The sequence below is a fragment of the Lonchura striata genome, chromosome 3 (assembly GCF_046129695.1).
Source record: "Lonchura striata isolate bLonStr1 chromosome 3, bLonStr1.mat, whole genome shotgun sequence".
Lineage (NCBI taxonomy): Eukaryota > Metazoa > Chordata > Aves > Passeriformes > Estrildidae > Lonchura > Lonchura striata.
Genome location: NC_134605.1, coordinates 49,152,209 through 49,170,509, shown reverse-complemented (window position 1 = coordinate 49,170,509; position 18,301 = coordinate 49,152,209). Strand labels below are relative to the sequence as shown.

The 18,301-nt window shown below is 38.5% G+C and overlaps 1 protein-coding gene across 4 annotated transcripts in view; it reads left to right on the top strand.

Annotated features, from left to right (window-relative positions):
- The window catches only part of GRM1 (glutamate metabotropic receptor 1), a 181,616-nt gene that overhangs the window by 137,932 nt on the left and 25,383 nt on the right, over positions 1-18,301 (top strand). For all 4 annotated transcript variants that reach the window (XM_021527014.3, XM_021527015.3, XM_021527017.3 and 1 more), the window contains exons 6-8: positions 4,584-4,752; positions 6,667-6,793; positions 12,278-13,208. In XM_021527014.3, the coding sequence (XP_021382689.2) occupies positions 4,584-4,752; positions 6,667-6,793; positions 12,278-13,208 (1,227 nt within the window). The remainder of the gene's footprint in view (positions 1-4,583; positions 4,753-6,666; positions 6,794-12,277; positions 13,209-18,301) is intronic.

Sequence of the window (18,301 nt, the reverse complement as noted above, 5' to 3'; positions counted from 1 at the left end):
CATATTTAAACAGTATATGCACTTAAACAGTTTGTTACATTTAATTAGTAACAAAAAGTCAGTTTGATCTTGTTGAGCATTGACTTCAAGATTTTTTTAGTCAAAGATACAGATCAATTGAGGTTAGGCTTTGAAAGTAAAGCAAACAATTCCCTTACATTTGAACACATACTTATCAACACGAATGCATAAATCAAGTCTTTGCACATATAATTTAGATAATACAGAGAAATTACTGCTTAGTGTAGCTTTATGCTTTTTGCACACTATTTGTGTCCATAAAAGCATTACTCCAGCTTTGCATATGCTGCATTTTCTGTCTGTTAGCTATTTGGTTTGATGTTTAGATGTAATTTTCCAATTTTAGCCTAATTCTTATTTATTATTTTGTCACCCAAGAGCATTTCCACAGCTCTCATCAGTACCAAGCATAAAATTAGATTGAACAGTTGCTGAATTTAAAACATAAGAGAGTTAATATGAAGATATTCCTCTGAGTATGCCAGAATGATATAATTTATTCCATCCATCATTTTGGTCCATAGCAAGGTTCATTTTTCTTGATTCCCTGGCCTACTTAGAAGTTTATAGATTATTTTAGGTATGGACTTTTTTTGTTAGTGATTCTCATTTATATTTTCACAGTTGGAGCTAGCAAGTTTGGGCAAGGAGATGCATTTAACCTTTTTTGTTATTCATTCTGTAAATCTTGCATCAATCTGTGACATTTATGACATGGGCAATATAGTATCAGAAAATGGCTGTGTGTATATGAACTGTGATCTGCACAGCAGCAGCAGCAGTTTAACGGAATGGTCTGTAGCTGCAGACCGACTGTAGTGCTTCCACAGCTTCATGTGGAAAGACCCTTCGTGCACCAGTGAACAGACCAGAGCACTGTGTCAGTACCCAAGGGTTGTTGTACCTCAGCAAAATGGGAAGATAAACACCACAAACAACACCTAAACATAGCAAAGCCACCCTGCTATGAAATGTCTTAGTTTTTTGGCTTTTCTATGCAAGTGCAAGAAAGTCACACAAATGTGTAAAACGTTTTTAGATATCTTGTCTTCAAATCATGTTAACAAATCAACTTCATAAGGTGGAATAATATTCCTCTTAGAAGGTAGCAACCTTTCTCATGATTTTCAAAAACTGTTCTTTGAGCAATTGATTCCCACAAAATCCTAATTGTCATTATCATGAGCCGAGCAGATAGAGTTCCTGTAGTTATGTTTGTCTGACATTCCCATAATATCCTGTTTTGGAACCCGTACAGCTTCATGAAATCTTGACCATTTGTTTAGACACAACTCTTTTTCTATCTCAGGCTCAATTCATGGTTTCAAGGTTTTTATTAAAATGAGACTGGAAAACACAAAGGAAAACACAAAGCATAGCCAAAGGTGTATTTTGTCTGTAAAGAATAATTTCTTTGAATATATCTTATGCAGAAATATGAAGGAAACTTTCATTGCAATGGCACAAATGCAGTCATTTAGCTGACTGCCCTGCCTCCGGGAAAAAATTACATGGATGTAACTCTGTAAATTCAACTGTATGTACTCACTATACCATCACTAAGAACATGCTGGTAAATTTGCTGCACTTGTTACTTTCATTGAGTAGGTCCCATTTCCTTTCTCTGTAACAATCATATCACTCAAATTTCCATAAATGGCTGGAGAAGATGTGAAATATGCAATAGTCAACACAACATCCTTCTCTGGGATACAGATGTATCTTTTTAGCTCTCATCTCTTCTCGGTAATTGCCTCCTTTTACCTTGTGGTTGGTATGAAGAACCTTACCTCTCTAGAACAAACAATTTGCATAGACCTCTGACCATAAAACACTTTGCAACAACAGGCAGGAGAACTTTCAGCCCCTACAATAAACCTTTGATATCTGGAGAAATGCTGAGGTTCACAAACTAAGAGAAAAATTTCACCTAACTAACATTTCGTCTTAAATAAACTTGGACTTAGAACCATGTAAGTCTATTTAGTTCAAAATTTCCAATAGTTGTTCAGGCTTCAGTTATGACAACTCTACGTACTCCAGTGCTTTGAGTAAATAATCAAATTTTGCCTTATGCAAAGCCTTCAAACTTGCATGTAAACAATTTTTTTTTTTCCAAATAAGCAATTTTGTTTCAAAGTTTGGATTCATGGGTGCTTATTTCATCCATTTACATCCTGCCATTGCTCAGCATTGCTCTTTTTCCTCCTGTCTTCCAGGATAGCAAACATCAGTATCAGTCAGGTATTATGGGTATGGAAAAAGGTAACTTCAGCTATCTCAGATTAACTAGAGTAAGACAGTGCTTGTGACTAGCTGATTTATATTCTGGCTTGCCTTACAAGTACCTTGTTCATAAGACACTGCCTACTGGGTCACATCATTTCCCAATATGCCAGAGAATTTGCTCTTATGTTAAAAGAAGGATTTTCTTACCTGCTGAATGTTTCAATGGCTTCTTTAAATGCTGCCGTGTGTGTGAAATACAAATATACCTCCAAGAAGTCTCACTCTCTTGAGGGCTTCACAGCTCTTGCCAAACCCTCTTCTTTTGGGGTCGTAATTTTTAGCATGGACCCAGCCCAAAATTGTTAAAGTTGTACATATATGAGCAAGGGGATGGGAGGAGGTATTCCAGCACTGAATTTGTCTTTGCTCGAAGCACAGATTTTTCATTAAGATGAAGAAAGAAAGGATAAAGAACTTAAGCGCATCTCCATATATCAAGTGTATTTTCTAGACCACAATTTTCCACTTAAATTCAAGCTGTAAAATATCAAAGCTGCAAACATTTTACTACAACTTGTCATAACGCAAGACTGTGTAAGAGCTTTTAATCTACATACTTTATTCTTTGACAGGTAACCTATAGGAAAGGGAATAGTATTACAAGAACACAGGAGAAACTCTTAATTGATATTCCATTAATGTCACTCTGTGCTTTATGATGTATTTTTGTAAAAATGAAAAAAGTATGCGGGCTCAAAAATTTCATTAAGGGAATGTGAGGTTTTAGTAATCTTTTATTCCCCTTCCTGAAATAATTTTCCAACCCAGAGTTACTGATTTTGTGTCAGTCTAATAGAAGGTCAAACTAAAATCCAAGTACATTTCCCTTGCTAGGAAGAGGCATGCACATTTCTGCTCAGCTTTACTCCTGCCTGTTGAGTATCCGTTATGAAATGTCTGACTCTCACTGCTTCTTGCTATCCTGATTCTTCACAAGCCTGGAAACAGCATTTCTTTTTTTAGGCACTTCCTTTAGAAGAACTGGAATATGAGAAGCAATTGTTTCCTTAATGAATTTGAAATTTACTCCTTTTCTAAGCAATGCCTTGATTAGTGGCCAATTCCCAACCAATGGAGCTGCCTCCTGCTTGGAGCTCCATTGAACTCAGTGGCAGGGGTCCTTTTCACACATGATTCAGTGGAGCTCTGCAGTGGCACTGGCATTATCTGAGCATGCATTTTGGCAAAACTGAGGTCTAATTACAGCTGTAAATATGCATTTCTTTAAATCATCTTTAACTAAGACTTAGTTAAGAAAATTACTCTGCTCTACTCTAGACAATAATTCTAGCACGCATTATAAACAAAAGATTTTTTTCTCCAGAGACTGAGACAATACAGTACAGAAGAGCAAGGCAGTAAATCCCAAGCTTGGAAAATATAAGATGCTTTGTTATTTTCACCTCTAATGCTGATTTCTTGTTTTCAATGCTCTTTCTCTTGTCATTCATTAAATAAAGTCCTTCCCCTACTCATCTTAAGAGACCAGGCTGTGGGTTTAGCCTCTTGTGTGCTTCTTCCTCTCTGTACACACTCCAACATTCATTTTTCCATTCTTGCTTATTTATAAGAATCAAGCTACATTCTGTGGGTAAAAGAACGAATATAATAACTATCAGTAAGGGATGTACACATATCAGGTCCAACACATTGAAGGCAATGGGGTAGGCTGGATGTTAATTGTTGCAGTTTTTTTATGCTCCCCTTACCTTAGTCTTGGGAAGTGCACTCCTCATTGCCTAGGGTGATGAAGTAAATGTTGTGCCTGAGATGCTAACTTGTCCTGACAGAATCACTGGGCTGCATAATATGAATGGTCTAACTTAGAGCTTACAGCTAACTTGTGGCAAACCAGTTTGAGCATTTCTGCTTAAGAACTCCAAACAAGGGCTATATTACAACCAACCTGCATGGAGACACCAAGTGAAGGTTTAAAAAGTTTTGACAAATTATTTGAAAACACAGCATTCAGACATTGTCTACATGTGCATCTTCAGCAGAGTTTACTGTCTTTGGTGTGCAGTTCTTCATGGACATGCAACTTTTTACCCACAGTTTTATACAAGCAAGGCAGACATTCAGCAATTGTATGCCAATCAGAGCTGACACTTCCTGAGATTCTGCTGCAAATTCTAAAGGATTTGGGGTTTTTATGAAACCCAAGTCCCTGGTATTAAGGGCTAATGTGAATATTTAGAGGAAGAGGAGGAAGAGCAAGGTAAATTTTTGTCCTTTATGTAGCAGGACAGTGACTCATTGTTTTTTCCTTGCAGATATGACATCATGAACCTACAGTACATAGAGCCCAACCGCTACGACTATGTCCTCGTTGGGACCTGGCATGAGGGTGTGCTCAACATTGATGACTACAGGATTCAGATGAATAAGAGTGGAATGGTCCGATCCGTGTGCAGCGAGCCTTGCCTGAAGGGCCAGATTAAGGTGTGCCTCAGACACATATATAAAAAGATATTTCTATAACTTTCTGTTATAGAAATATGAATATCCAGTCAGTGATTTTCCCTAAACCCAAGCAAGTTCCTTTCAAGCCAATGGGTAGGACTTCCTTCCCTACCCATTGGCTTGAAATGATAGAAAGACTCCTAGATGAATATCTTTCTTTAACAACAGCATATACAGGCTCATATTTTTTTAAATTACCCTTTGTAGGGATGCAGATTCTTCTAGTGTGACAGAATTTGAGTTTCACCTTATGTGAGAAAGATTTTCACTTAGTCATTGCCTACAACACTCAGTGGCTGTGATTCACTTGGGGGTTGATCTTGAAAATATTGTGACCCACAGGAGTCCAGTATTTTGTTCCAGCAGTTACACCTGCATGGAAAAGTTGAAAAAAAAAGAACAAACCCCATACCTATTTATATCTCATGTTCACAACAGGACGAATGGAAACACAAATGAAATCACTCTATGTTTACCAAACATAGCACTTGCATCAGGCTACAAATAATTTGCTACCAGTCATATATGGATGACATAAATACATGTTTCACCACTATCAGAATGGTATGGATGCATTAAGTTTAAAATGGCAAGGAGTCCATTCAGCAAAATCTCCTTAGAGTAGACCTTCCTTTCTATTTTCATTTAATAAACACATTTGTAGCTTTTTATTTCTATATTGCTACCCTAAGCAATAAGCAACCAATGATTTGGCAAAGGCACAGTGACACACTCCAACATCTTGGAGGAGAAACATTATTGGTGTTTACCACCCTTCAAAACATCTTTTCCCTGTTTCTGAGATTATGCAGTTTGTGTATGTGTGTATATGTAAACACTATGTATACAAAATGCCAGCTTCAGCTCTCATTGAAGTCTATTGGACTCTTTCCACAGACTGCATGAGAAAATGTCAACAAAAAAAAAAAAAAAAAAAAAAAAAAAAAAAACCTACAAAGACAGCATTCAATAAAACAAACATTTTGAATTTCACTACTATACTTATCTCTGCATATAGATGGATAGGAAGACCTGGAAGGAAAGGCTGGATTCCTCCTTCCTGGCAAACAAGGCCAGAGTCTTTGTCAGAGCCCTTGGAGCCAAAGATATACTTAATCTTTCTTTCAGCCTCAGGGTAATGAAACTAGGAATCAAGACAAGGAAATAATCTTTTCAGCATTGGATTATTACATGTAACCACCCTCATAGCAAAGAAAGAAAGTTTTCAGGGACATTTGTCCCTAAAAGAGCTGTTCCAAAGCATGAGCTTGGTCACTTCTTAATTTTTTTTCTGCTAAAATCCAACAGATCCTTTTTAGCAGGATGTTTTGTAATTTGTCCTAATTTTAATTTCTATTTACATTTGTGTAATGAGCCCCAAAGAGACTTTCACATAAATTGGAATGCATGTGTATGTGAATATGCTTGTGTGTACATGTATATATATGTATATGCATTAATTACCCTAGGTAACCTTTGACTTTTTTTACTGCTTTTTACTATGCAATAGATATTAAGTATGGGCTGAGCTGCTTGTCCTGACCTCTGCCATTTCACAGATTAAGCCTCAAGTTTGATTGAAAATACGACATTCACCATTTTCTCTCTGTACCAGAGAGAAAGTGGTTTTGTACTTTTAACTCAGAACAGCTCTACCCAAAACAAAATAAAATTGTCCCCAGAGGTTATCCTTGAAATCCTAAGCAAAAATTTAATACAGGTATCAATAAAAAATCTTGATTGGTGTTTTCTAGCTGTTTGAAATGTGCCATACACAGGAATCCTGTAATGCTTCAAACAGTGTATTGTGTTATACGTTTGCTGGGGGTGGTAGTCTGTGCCTCTTTGTTGTCTGATAGTGGATCAGAACTGAGGATGTATTTTGTATTGCAGGTGATCAGGAAGGGAGAAGTGAGCTGCTGCTGGATTTGCACTGCTTGCAAGGAGAATGAATTTGTTCAGGATGAATTCACGTGTAAAGCCTGTGAGCTTGGCTGGTGGCCAAATGCTGACCTGACAGGTAGGCATGTGTCCCTCCAAACACATCCTTTTTCTACAGGCACAAGGAGAGTGCTGTGTGCTGGACAGTAAGATGGCAGCATGCAGAGATATTAAAGGTACATATTTGGACACACTTTCCAGTGCAGTTTAGGGTGACTCTCTTTCAGCTTAGTGCAACAGCAGAGACAATAAAGGCAGCAAAATTTCTGCCAAGAAGAAATGTTATAGTCTGCCTGTTTTTTCCTTTAGCACAAGTATTAATAAAGCTGTTAAGAATGATAATGAACCAAGCAGCATTTGCTGCAATTTAGCAGTGACTATCACAAGAGTTCAGTGCATTCTTGTAATATTGACTTGATACTCTTTTCTGATCATTTTACCATGCAATTAGTAGCACTTTATCTGGGATTTCAGGACCTTCAGTAACTGAGTACTGGAATCTTGTTTGGTATAAAGGTCATTCTCACTGGACCCACTAGCAAGAGGAATTTTAACAAAATCCTGAGAAAAGCTGTCTGGAAAGATTTAGACTTGGTGTCCCTTGTGTATATGCCTTGAATGAGTTGCTTTGGCATACTTCTGTTTATTTTTTACCTATCAGGGTCAACTTCTACATCTGCTCTGGGCTTTGCAGAAACCATTAACCCCCGCCCCACAAAAAAAAAAAAAAAATTATAGCTACAATGCTATTGTAAAAAGCATCACTCTGGCCTTTACACTTGCTTTGTATCACTGTGAAAGACTAGAGGCACCTCTGCCCCATGTCACCTCTGCAAATCTTGGATGCCAGCATTCAGCAGGGCATTATTCCTAGTCAGAGAAGCAATCTGAACACCTAGCCAAAGATCAAATGTGGAACTTAACACATCTTTGTCCTTTACCATGACTGGCTGACAGCAAGATGTTGCTGCAAATTTTAGCACATAGACAAAATTCTCAAACTTCAGTAAGTTCTTCTGAGATACTTCAAGCTAGTAACTGAAGCCAAATGAGCTCTCAGAGCATGTATTTTGAGAGGGGAAGCTAGCCACTTCTCCACGTAAAAATACCCTATCAATCACAAGAGACTGGGAAATGTCTGTCTTGGAAATTGTCTGTTTTGGTTTTCTGTGGAAAAGTTATGGTCATGTCCCAGATGTGTGTAAATGTCAATATTCCATACATCTCACTCCCACCACCCTGCCCTGCCCCTGCTCTGGTTTGCAGCTAAACTGACAAATAGATTTGTCACAATACAGACATCTCAGTGATAATTCAGACACTTCAAGTTCCACGTCAGTGGGTTGCAGGGACTGGAGTTAATGAAAAATACATTTTGTAAGAGGCCAAATCATGGAAACACATCTGGTATTAATAGAAACCAAAAAATCCATAGAACATTTCATAAATGTCCTGACTATTTGAAAAGCCCATATTTAATTCCTGCTTCTAGGACACCAGCATCTGCTAAATTTAAAGCAGATATCCACACACAAACAGGTTTTGCTGGTCTTGAAGGTTCACAGAATTGTTTGTATCTACTTTTCAGAGAAGAAAAAGGGATTTATTGAATAAAAAGAAGGCAGAACAAAAACCTGGTGAGAGATCAATATGTACTTGAGAGAATATGGTTCAGTGCTACCATGCTGCTCAGAGTAGCTCAAATGGGTCATGTCAAAATGACAGGCACTGCTGAAAAGAGTGTGGAAAGAATCAGTGCTGGAAAAAATCTCCAGGGCATGTTGCAATCTATTAACTTTTAATGAAATCAGTAGATGACCTGCTGATTTGTGTTTCTTCTCAGCAAGGAGACTGGACTGCTGCTGTTCTAAAATCACAGTAACATCAGCCAAATGACAGCATAGCCATTGACTTATTTCCTAGAGAACATTGAAATGGCAATCTGCTCTCGCACAGCTTCTTCAGTCTGTCTTATTAAAGAAAAAACCTTCTTTTTTAACCCCTAAAATTTATTTACTTGAACTATACTACAAAGTACAAAGCTGTGAAAGGAAGCTGATTCCATACTTATCTTTAGAAGAAGGGGATTTATCTAGATAAAGTCTGTCTCTTGAACTTTGTGGGAGTCACCATTGGTATTGATTTAATTTGGAATTCTCCTTTCTTACCAGGACTCCTATCAAATCTGGTTTTATAGCTTGATTTTATGTGTTGTATTCATACCCTGACAGTCATCATAGCATCTAGACACAGACAGGAACATCTCACAGTGCAGATTGTTTTTCCCGGTGCCTTAAATCTTACATGCTAAACATGTATGTGATTTTAGACTCATTTTCCATCACAGATGGAGGCTCTAAAATCCTTAAAAAATCCTTAATCCTTTTAAGAAATGTAAAGCACATACTAACCTATTTCGTAAGGCATGCTTTTCAAGGTGCTCATTTTCTCCACTTGAAATCAGTCTCTGTGGTCCAGCAATCATTTCCTGACATTTTAATTTTATTTTTAAATGCACACCATTTTTTTTGATTGCTTCCCTTAAATATGACATCAGTGAAATGGACTCAGCAGACACAAAGGATTTCTCACCACAGATGATGAAAACCTGACCCGAGAAATAGTCACTAAAGCCATTACCTTGGGACTTGTGCCAAGAGAAATCTTTTATAATACCAGGATATAATATAAGATGGATGAATGTCAAGCTAGTAAACTCAGTTTGCATAAATCATCTTAAATAAGCAATAAAACAAGATAGGGTAGGAAGTTTCATAGTCTTATGAAAAGAATCATAAGGTTTTGGGGCCATCAGTTACTTGGGATGTGTTAATGACCTCAGAAAACATTACAGATTCTCTTATTATTCGTGCACTATGAATATAGTAATAAAAAAAATTGATTAGCCTTCTGATCTTGGAAATTACAGTTAAAATGCAGGAAAAATAGTACATGAAAACTACCAGACAGCTTTTTCCAGAAAATTTTAACTGTGAAGCTTTTGCTCTGATTTTTTGAGGCTTGTTTTAGTTGCTGAGGGGACATTTTTGTTTTGTTTTGATTTGTTTTGTAAATGCATGCACAGTTTCCCGAGTATTCTCCCCCAGTCTCAGTGGGGTTCCAGAGCCCACTTTCTCCTAGCTGGGAAATAACCCACGTTCACAGGTACTGACAACCAACATCTGCTAGCTGGTAATAAGCAGCATAGGAAACCTTTTGCAGTTTGTACAATATGTGGTTCTTGGGTTTGCTGGTGCACAGGAATTACATTGGTTTAATGAAACATTTATAAGTAAATCTTAGACAGGATAAGCTTAAAGCAAACGATAGGCTTAACTACCATGTTGGATCTGGGTTAAGCCCCTGAAAATATAGTGTAAAATGGAATAATGTGAGTATGTCTTGATGTTGTTAAGCTTAAAGTCCATATTGAAATGTTACCCTTCCAATAATCACTGATCGGATTCTTGTATGAGGACAACTTCACTTGTATTAATCAATGAGCATAGAGGAGCCAGCAATCAGGGCTGCTGAGGCAAATGGCCAAAGGTTCACATTTCTAATAAAGAGGTTTTCCTTTCTATTTCACCACAAAAGTATTGGTTAGAAGTATGAGTTTCCTATCTGAGTCCTGATCAAACTATATTGAACAAAATAATTTTCTTCATAAAATTTTCTCTTTGTTTTATAATATTTTCTTTATAAAATAAACCTGTGGTAGCCACTGCTATAATTTTTATTGTTTTCCACATTACAGGCATGTGTAACAACACCTGTAGTTAAGTCAGCTTGGAGACAAAGAGTACAGAATTATAAGACCTTCTTTCAGTTCACATGACATTGGCAGACATTAAAAGTTCAAGCAGAAATTTTCCATGTCAGGACTTTGCCTTGGGCTGATTTCTTTTCTCTTTTTAAATTTAAACAAAAACCATTTTTTCTCCTGTTTCTCAAAATGAGATTACAATAAAACTGTTCAGCCATGATCTATTCCTTGTCTTACTTCTCAATTATTTGGAATAAGGACTTTACATTACAGTACAGCTATCTGCATTACAGTAGATGTATCTGTTGATAGTTTCTGTCATCATGTGAAAGATGCATATAAATGAGGAAAAACTGTGGGACTCAGAAACTTTTAGTTCATACTGGTTTCTGCAAATACACTCCACACTGAGGAGGAAGGGATTGAGCACAACTTTTGCCCATCACAACATCAAGGCCCTTGTTAAGATCTAGCAGCAAAAATGAGAGGAAAAATGCCTCTCCCACAAGCTTGCTGACATTACCCTCTTTTCCCTGTTCTTTTCAGCCATGTCCATCAACTCAGATAGGCATGAGTTCATGAGCAGCTAGTCCAGGGTCAGAAAAGCTGGACCAGCAGTTTGTAGTGAAGACATCTGGGTGGAGAGGTGGCTAAAAAAACTGAACTGTAAGGTGAACTGAGACAGGGATGGTGAGGGACTGGGAGGAAAGATACTTGAGAGGTGGGGGAAAGGCAGAAAAGGTGAGTTGTGTCCAAAGGAAACTGGAGGAGGACAGAAGCAAGAAGTAAAAGAGGCCATGAATACTTCACTTGGGATAAAGAAATATGTTAAAACCACTTTGGAACTATTAAGCCAAGAACAGAAACTACAAAATGCCATAATGAAAGATGTCCGTAACAGCTTCACAGCCATAACATCTTATTAACACAAAGGATTTTATTTTCTCTGTAGTGTTTATTGCTGGTATTACTTCTTAAGCACAGTGAGAAAGATATCCAGAGACACCTTCAACTTGAGTATGGGAGAAAGCAGTTAAGTATTTTATTAATAGACGCCAGTATGTTTGCGCATCTGTACTAGTCAGAAAGGAGAGTCTTTCCAGTTTTTATCCGAAGGCATGCATATTCTGTGGGTTTGACTCTTTCAAGAGAATTAAATTATATTATTTTGAGGGAAAACAAAGAGCAGAGGGTTTGACAAAATAAGAATAAGATACTGTGAAGAGGAAAAAAAGCAAAAATGTACTAAGAAGGTAAAGTATCTATGATATAGTTCCATTAAAATTTTGGATTTTAAAATCTGTAATTTTGGTACCATTTTTTCTGTCCATAGACCTCTAATTAATTTATATTATTTATAAAATAACTCTCAAAAAATGTAGTAGATCAAACTATAGTGATTGTGATAACGATTAACTAAATTAATCTGTTTAAAATCACCCATTTGCAACAATGCTGCTGAAATGAAGAGATGATGACTTAGTCTGGGTTCTATTCCCATCTGTGCCTTTGGTATGCCGGGCTTGTAATCAGGTATCTCTAAAAGCAGATATTTCCAAATCTAATTTCCTGTTGCAGCATCATGAGAAAATGTTTGGGACACCCAAAATGCATGGCTGTTTTTTGAACATATTAATCTAAACTATTCCATCATGAAGTTCATTCCTTTGTAAAATGGTTTTAATAATCCCTGTCACATAGATGTATGCTAATGTTTGGATTGTACTGAGATCCAGCAAAAAAGGCTCTTCCAGGAGCTGCCTTTCTAACACTCTGTTTCTCTTCTGTACACTGCAGGCTGCGAACCCATCCCTGTAAAGTATCTCCAGTGGAGCAATATAGAGTCTATTGTGGCTGTGGTCTTTTCCTGCCTGGGGATCCTGGTCACCATGTTTGTCACCCTTATCTTTGTGCTCTACAGAGACACCCCTGTTGTCAAGTCCTCCAGCCGAGAGCTCTGCTATATTATCCTGGCTGGCATCTTTCTGGGTTACGTCTGCCCTTTCACCCTTATAGCCAAACCCACCACGACGTCCTGCTACCTCCAGCGCCTTCTGGTGGGCCTCTCCTCCGCCATGTGCTATTCTGCCCTGGTGACCAAAACCAACCGCATCGCGCGCATCCTGGCGGGCAGCAAGAAGAAGATCTGCACCCGCAAGCCCCGCTTCATGAGCGCCTGGGCCCAGGTGGTCATCGCCTCCATTCTGATCAGCGTGCAGCTGACACTGGTGATCACGCTGATCATCCTGGAGCCCCCCATGCCCATCCTCTCCTACCCCAGCATTAAGGAAGTTTACCTTATCTGCAATACCAGCAACCTGGGCGTTGTGGCTCCTGTGGGCTACAATGGACTCCTCATCATGAGCTGCACGTACTACGCCTTCAAGACTCGCAATGTGCCTGCCAATTTCAACGAGGCCAAGTACATTGCATTCACCATGTACACCACTTGTATCATCTGGCTGGCCTTCGTGCCCATCTATTTTGGGAGCAACTACAAGATCATCACCACCTGTTTTGCAGTGAGCCTGAGCGTTACAGTGGCTCTGGGGTGCATGTTCACTCCTAAGATGTACATCATTATAGCCAAGCCTGAGAGGAACGTCCGCAGTGCCTTCACCACCTCAGATGTGGTGCGTATGCATGTCGGGGATGGCAAGGCACCTTGCAAGTCCAACACTTTCCTCAACATATTCCGGAGAAAGAAGCCAGGGTCTGGAAATCCAAAGTAAGTGGATTGATTCCAGGTATACATCTATCTGTATATGTCCCTCTATTTGCCATCCTCTCTTGGTTGACTGTAGTCTGCTGAATAGTAAGGTATGTAATAGTTTTTCATCTCGTGTGTACACTAAATGGTGGAAATGACCCTTTAGTTCTAAGCCTCAGATGGATATTGACGTGTTGCTCATTATCTTCTCTCCTGCTCTGAAGGCAGCCCTGTGCACAGCTCCCTCTACCCCAGGCAGTGGCAGAGTGACCAAGTTCCATGGCAGCTTCTTGCCTCTCCGGGTCACATGTGCATGTGTACAGGGATCTCATGCCCTGAGTTGCAGTTGCTCTGTATTGTGTTCAAACTGAGGTGCTACTGTAGCCTTTTAGAAAAGAAATCTCTGTCTGAATGATTGTAAATCACATGTACTTGCCTAAGGCCACTGGAATGTGTGTGAAAGCTGAGGACTGAACATAAGTTTTAAGGTAGTGTATTGTGACAGTCCTCATGACTGTGATTCAAAAGCACCCTCCGTGCTATCCCTGCGCTCTATTTAATTCTTAGCATTATGAGCAATACTTTTACTCATCATCCATATAAATCTCTCCACATTCTCAAACTCAGCATTGGTGTGAAAGTTGCAGAAGTCAACTGATGGTGAAAATGAACTTGCATTCACATCTGTGGAACTTGTTATTCCTTGCTAATAATTAAAAGCACCCAGACGCAGCAGAGCGAGAGAGAGAACTATTACTTCAAACAGCATCTCCCTGTGAGGAGCTGTCTGAAAATTTGCATTCTTTATTATCTGAATGTTTTTTAATCTTTAAAGAAGCACCATAGGGCTACATATGAGCTTAGATGATTTTTGTCCCAATTAAAAAAAAAAAAATAAAAAAGCACCAGTGAAACCTACATTTCTGAGATTCCCAAATGAAAATTCAGTTAATTTCCTGGTTTTTTGGGATCTGTAGTTTTCTCTGAGTGACTCAGGTTGGTTTTGATTCAGTTTGCGTAAGAACCATTTTCATCTGTCCTGGTGTGGTGATGGAGGCAATACTGTAGAAAACCCCATGCTGTGATCAATTTGTCTTTATGCTACTTCAGTACATTTTTTTTTTGCTAGACAGGACATCAGAAAGGAAGAGAATGGAGATGTAAGTGACCCAAATACACAGCTCAGTGTGCCACAGAGGCCACAGCAAGGCTGCTGACTCCTAAGCTACACAGAGAGAAAGCAGGGAGTGGTGAGCAGCCCTAGCAGCCACTACCTGCAGGGAGATAGCCAAAACTCTCTGTAGCTCAAGAGCATGAATTCCATGCAAATAGAAAGATGCAGCTTGATCCACCTTCCTCTGACTCTATGGTAGTTACATGGGGACTCAGACATCTGTAAGAAACTAGTGTGGTGTCCCTGCAGTGTGGTTTCTGGCTAACAATGTTGGTTTCTTTAAGTTGATGTCTGTCAAAAAAATAGGACTTTTGAATATTTTAGGTCATGAGAGACTTAATAACTAATTCTCTGTTCTGCTTACACTTCTTCTACCTTTATTTAAAAAAAGAAAAAATAATTTAAAAGATCCAAATGTGATATACTTAGAATACGGTTTTTAATAGGAGAGAATATTACATCATGTTCAAAAGTTGAGCTTCTCCCTCATAACTGTAACCTTTAAAACTCAACAGGGCTTACCTGAGCTTTTTAGCAATTTGTTACATAATTTTTGAGTGTTACAAAGCAAGAGAGCTCTACAGAGTTTTAAGTTGTTTTTCTAAACTAAAAGCTCAATACCTAGTTTATATGCTTTTTTTCCCTCAAGTTAAGCATCCATGTCTTTTATACAGCCAAATTCCCACCTCTTGCCTAAACCTCTTGCACCGTTACTGAATGTCCTTCACCCAAACCAGCACAGGTACAGAGCCAGCTGTGTTCATGGGCATGAAGAACTGAAAAGAAGTTTAACAGACAAACATGAAGCTTTGAAAATAAAGTCACAAGGCAAAACAAAAAGGACTTTGGAGGGGTTTTTTAGCTCCTAGCTACATCCGTTGAAAAGTTCCTGAGGACACTGTGACAACAAAAATAAAAATGTGAGTCACTGTGGAAATCGAGAAGGAAAATGTAGAATTTGATGCAGCCTTGAAAGCACCTAGATAATTCAGAGGTGTAATCAGGTCCTTCCTGAAACAGGATTGAAAGCTACTGGTACAGGCTCAGTGCCTACAGGAATGATCTCCATACTGATTTTCAATGGTTTTGTTTGTGGTTTGGTTTGTTTGTTGATGGTTTGGTTTTGTTATGGCTTTGGGTGGGTTTCTTTATTATTTTGTTAGGTTGGTTTGTTTGTAAAACATCAAAATCTGGGATTTATTTGTGATGATTTCAGTAATTCTAATCCCTATAAGTATGTTCCTCTGTTTCTAGATTCTTTAACAGTCTCTCCCTGTGGTCACATTCTTCTGTCTATAAGTAGCCAGCAGTTCTGGACTCAAAAGATTTCTCTTCTAGATGTATGACTCTATCTTCTTGTTATACCTTCTCCCTCTTCTTAGCTTGCTTTTCTTTTTCTGCTTTTCAGTTTTCATCTCTTTTCCTGCCTGTATCAAATCTCTTCTTTGGTTAATCTATTGAATTCCAATTCCTAAACAGAAAAGTTGCATCCATCTAAATTGAATTGGTGTGGAGATACAGGGTTAAATTGTATCAGTTTTAAAAATGGAAACTGGTTTACATTTACAAGGACAAATCAAACTTATATGAGCTTTCATAAAGCATTTTCATGCAATGTTGTGCTGTTATTTTAACTAGTTTAGCTTGGGGACTAAAGCAAGTTGAGACACTCTTCCTTTCTCCTTCATAAAGTAGAGCAAAAGAATTAACCAGGGAAGTCTACTAACACAGGATCAATTCATCAATTCAAAACCTTCAGGTGCCTGTGATGCTGACATAGAGGTCAGAAAAGTCATCTTGAAAAAATATGTCCCAGCTGCATTGCCAACACAGTTACAGTGAAAATAAATTTCTTGAGGATTTGAACTCTCTCTTATTTTGATTCAGTTAAACTACGAACAATTACAACCAGCATAGTTTTCCATAGAGTTGGTTGGGAATTTTCAAGTTGAATATACATATTTTCCATGAGAAAACTCTTTCAAAAAAAAGCCTTTCAAAATGCTTCATAGAATTGGCCTTTGCTGGTAAGCATTTACCCTGGGCCAGGAGGACATTCTTTTTTACCCATGGAGAGAGGAAGACATTGGGAAATCATGAGGGAATCTTACCCCAACAGTTAAAGAACTCATTTTGGCTAAGAGCATCTCCTTCATTTCCCAGGTAGATGACCTATATCTGGATTATGAACTGTCCAGGGAAAAGTCTCCTTTCTGTAAGTTCTTGTCCAGCAGTATTTTGGAACAGAGAAAAAAATATTGTAGAGCAAACTCTGGGGAAATACTTTGTGTTCTGTGAGAGAACTTGAATCTGGGTCTGAAGGATCCCTCGTGAGTGTCTTCAGTACGAAGCAACTGTCATTCTTTTCCTCTTGTCAAATGAATACTTAAATATGTATAAAAAATGGAGCAGCTCCATCAGGAGAGAGGAAGAGAGAGAGATATCTGCTGCTTGTGTTGAAGCTTTGTGGGGACATTTCTTGTTCATTTGCTGCTTGAAGGTATTACAAGATCCTGGCTGTTATAGGCTGATGGCATAGCAGCATTTGTTAGGAGAGCCTTTTGCATCTATTTTTTATTTTTTCCAGATGTGAGATGGAAACATTTGTGTATGGATCTTGCTGTGATCTTTAGCCTTCTTCTTGGTCTCAGAAGTTATTTTTGTCTATGAGGGTCAATGAGCTTGAAGAGAAGGACACTTTCACAGTGCCTGAACAATCCCTTCCCTGAGGAAGCAATGCTCCCTTCTGTACTACATGAAGAAAAAAAAACAAACAGTGACACTTCAGATGCTGATTCTGATGAGAGTTCAGGAAATGCCTTCTCCAGGAGTGCTGCAAGAGTCACCACAGGAAGAAAGTTCATTTTGTGTCTTTGGGTCTGGCAGTGAAGGTTATCTGCTCCCTCAGTCTTCAAATATAGACTATTTTAAATGTATGGTTGAGACACCATGCTTTGACACCATTTTAGTGCACTTTGAATCGGAGTAAGTATTTAATTGTCAATATACATTATGTAGCAAAATCTGAATTAATACAAAGCCAATTAGCAAGACTCAATGAATGGCCAGGACTCCATATTAATGCAGAGGCTACCTGCTTTCCCCTTTTAATTTTAGTATATTTACATTCAATTAATTTTCATCCAGCTGTCTGCCTTTAGAAATGAATAGCTGATTTAAATACTTCCAAACTTTTTCACACATTTCAGCAGGCAATGCCTCTAAACTGCTTTTACAGGCATCCAGTGACCTGGGCCATGGATCTCTCAAATGTGATTTATTTTATTCCAATGAAAATTTGCAGACAACCCAACATCCCCTAGTAACTTCTTTCTGCTTCCCTTAGTCCTTTCTCCCTCTGTGCTGGTCCTTACATACGTTTTTTAAACTGAGAATTGGGGTTCTCAGTAACCTCTAGTAACACATGGCTTAAGGAACCACCTGCTTTTTTGTCTTGCCAGTTGTAAAATTATCTCTAGGTATTCTGAAGTTAATGCTTCTCTTTAAACTGACTTGCTGAGTTGCCATTTCATCTTGAGCAAGCTGTACTGACAAGCCGTGCTCATTTCCCTTGGCCATTCACAGTCCACAAAGGGTTTTGGGCTCTTCACCTCCTTCATTTTCAAAGCCTCCCACAGACACATGGCGAGGGGAATCTTAGCACAAGTATGTCCAGAAGATTTGGTTTCACTGGTTTTCATGGTGGTGGGAGGAGACAAATGTACAGTGAAGCATGGCGAGACTTGGAGTTTCTACACACAAAGTAAATGTTCAGCATGCTCTGCTGAAGTTGCTCAAATGTAGATATTTTACAGCCTGTCACTTAATCCAGCCTAACAGCCCTGTCACAGAAATAGGTGCTCAGGAGTACTCCATCTTCTCACTATTATGTTATTATTCTGCACAGTCAATATTCTATCATTAAGCAGGGGTTATA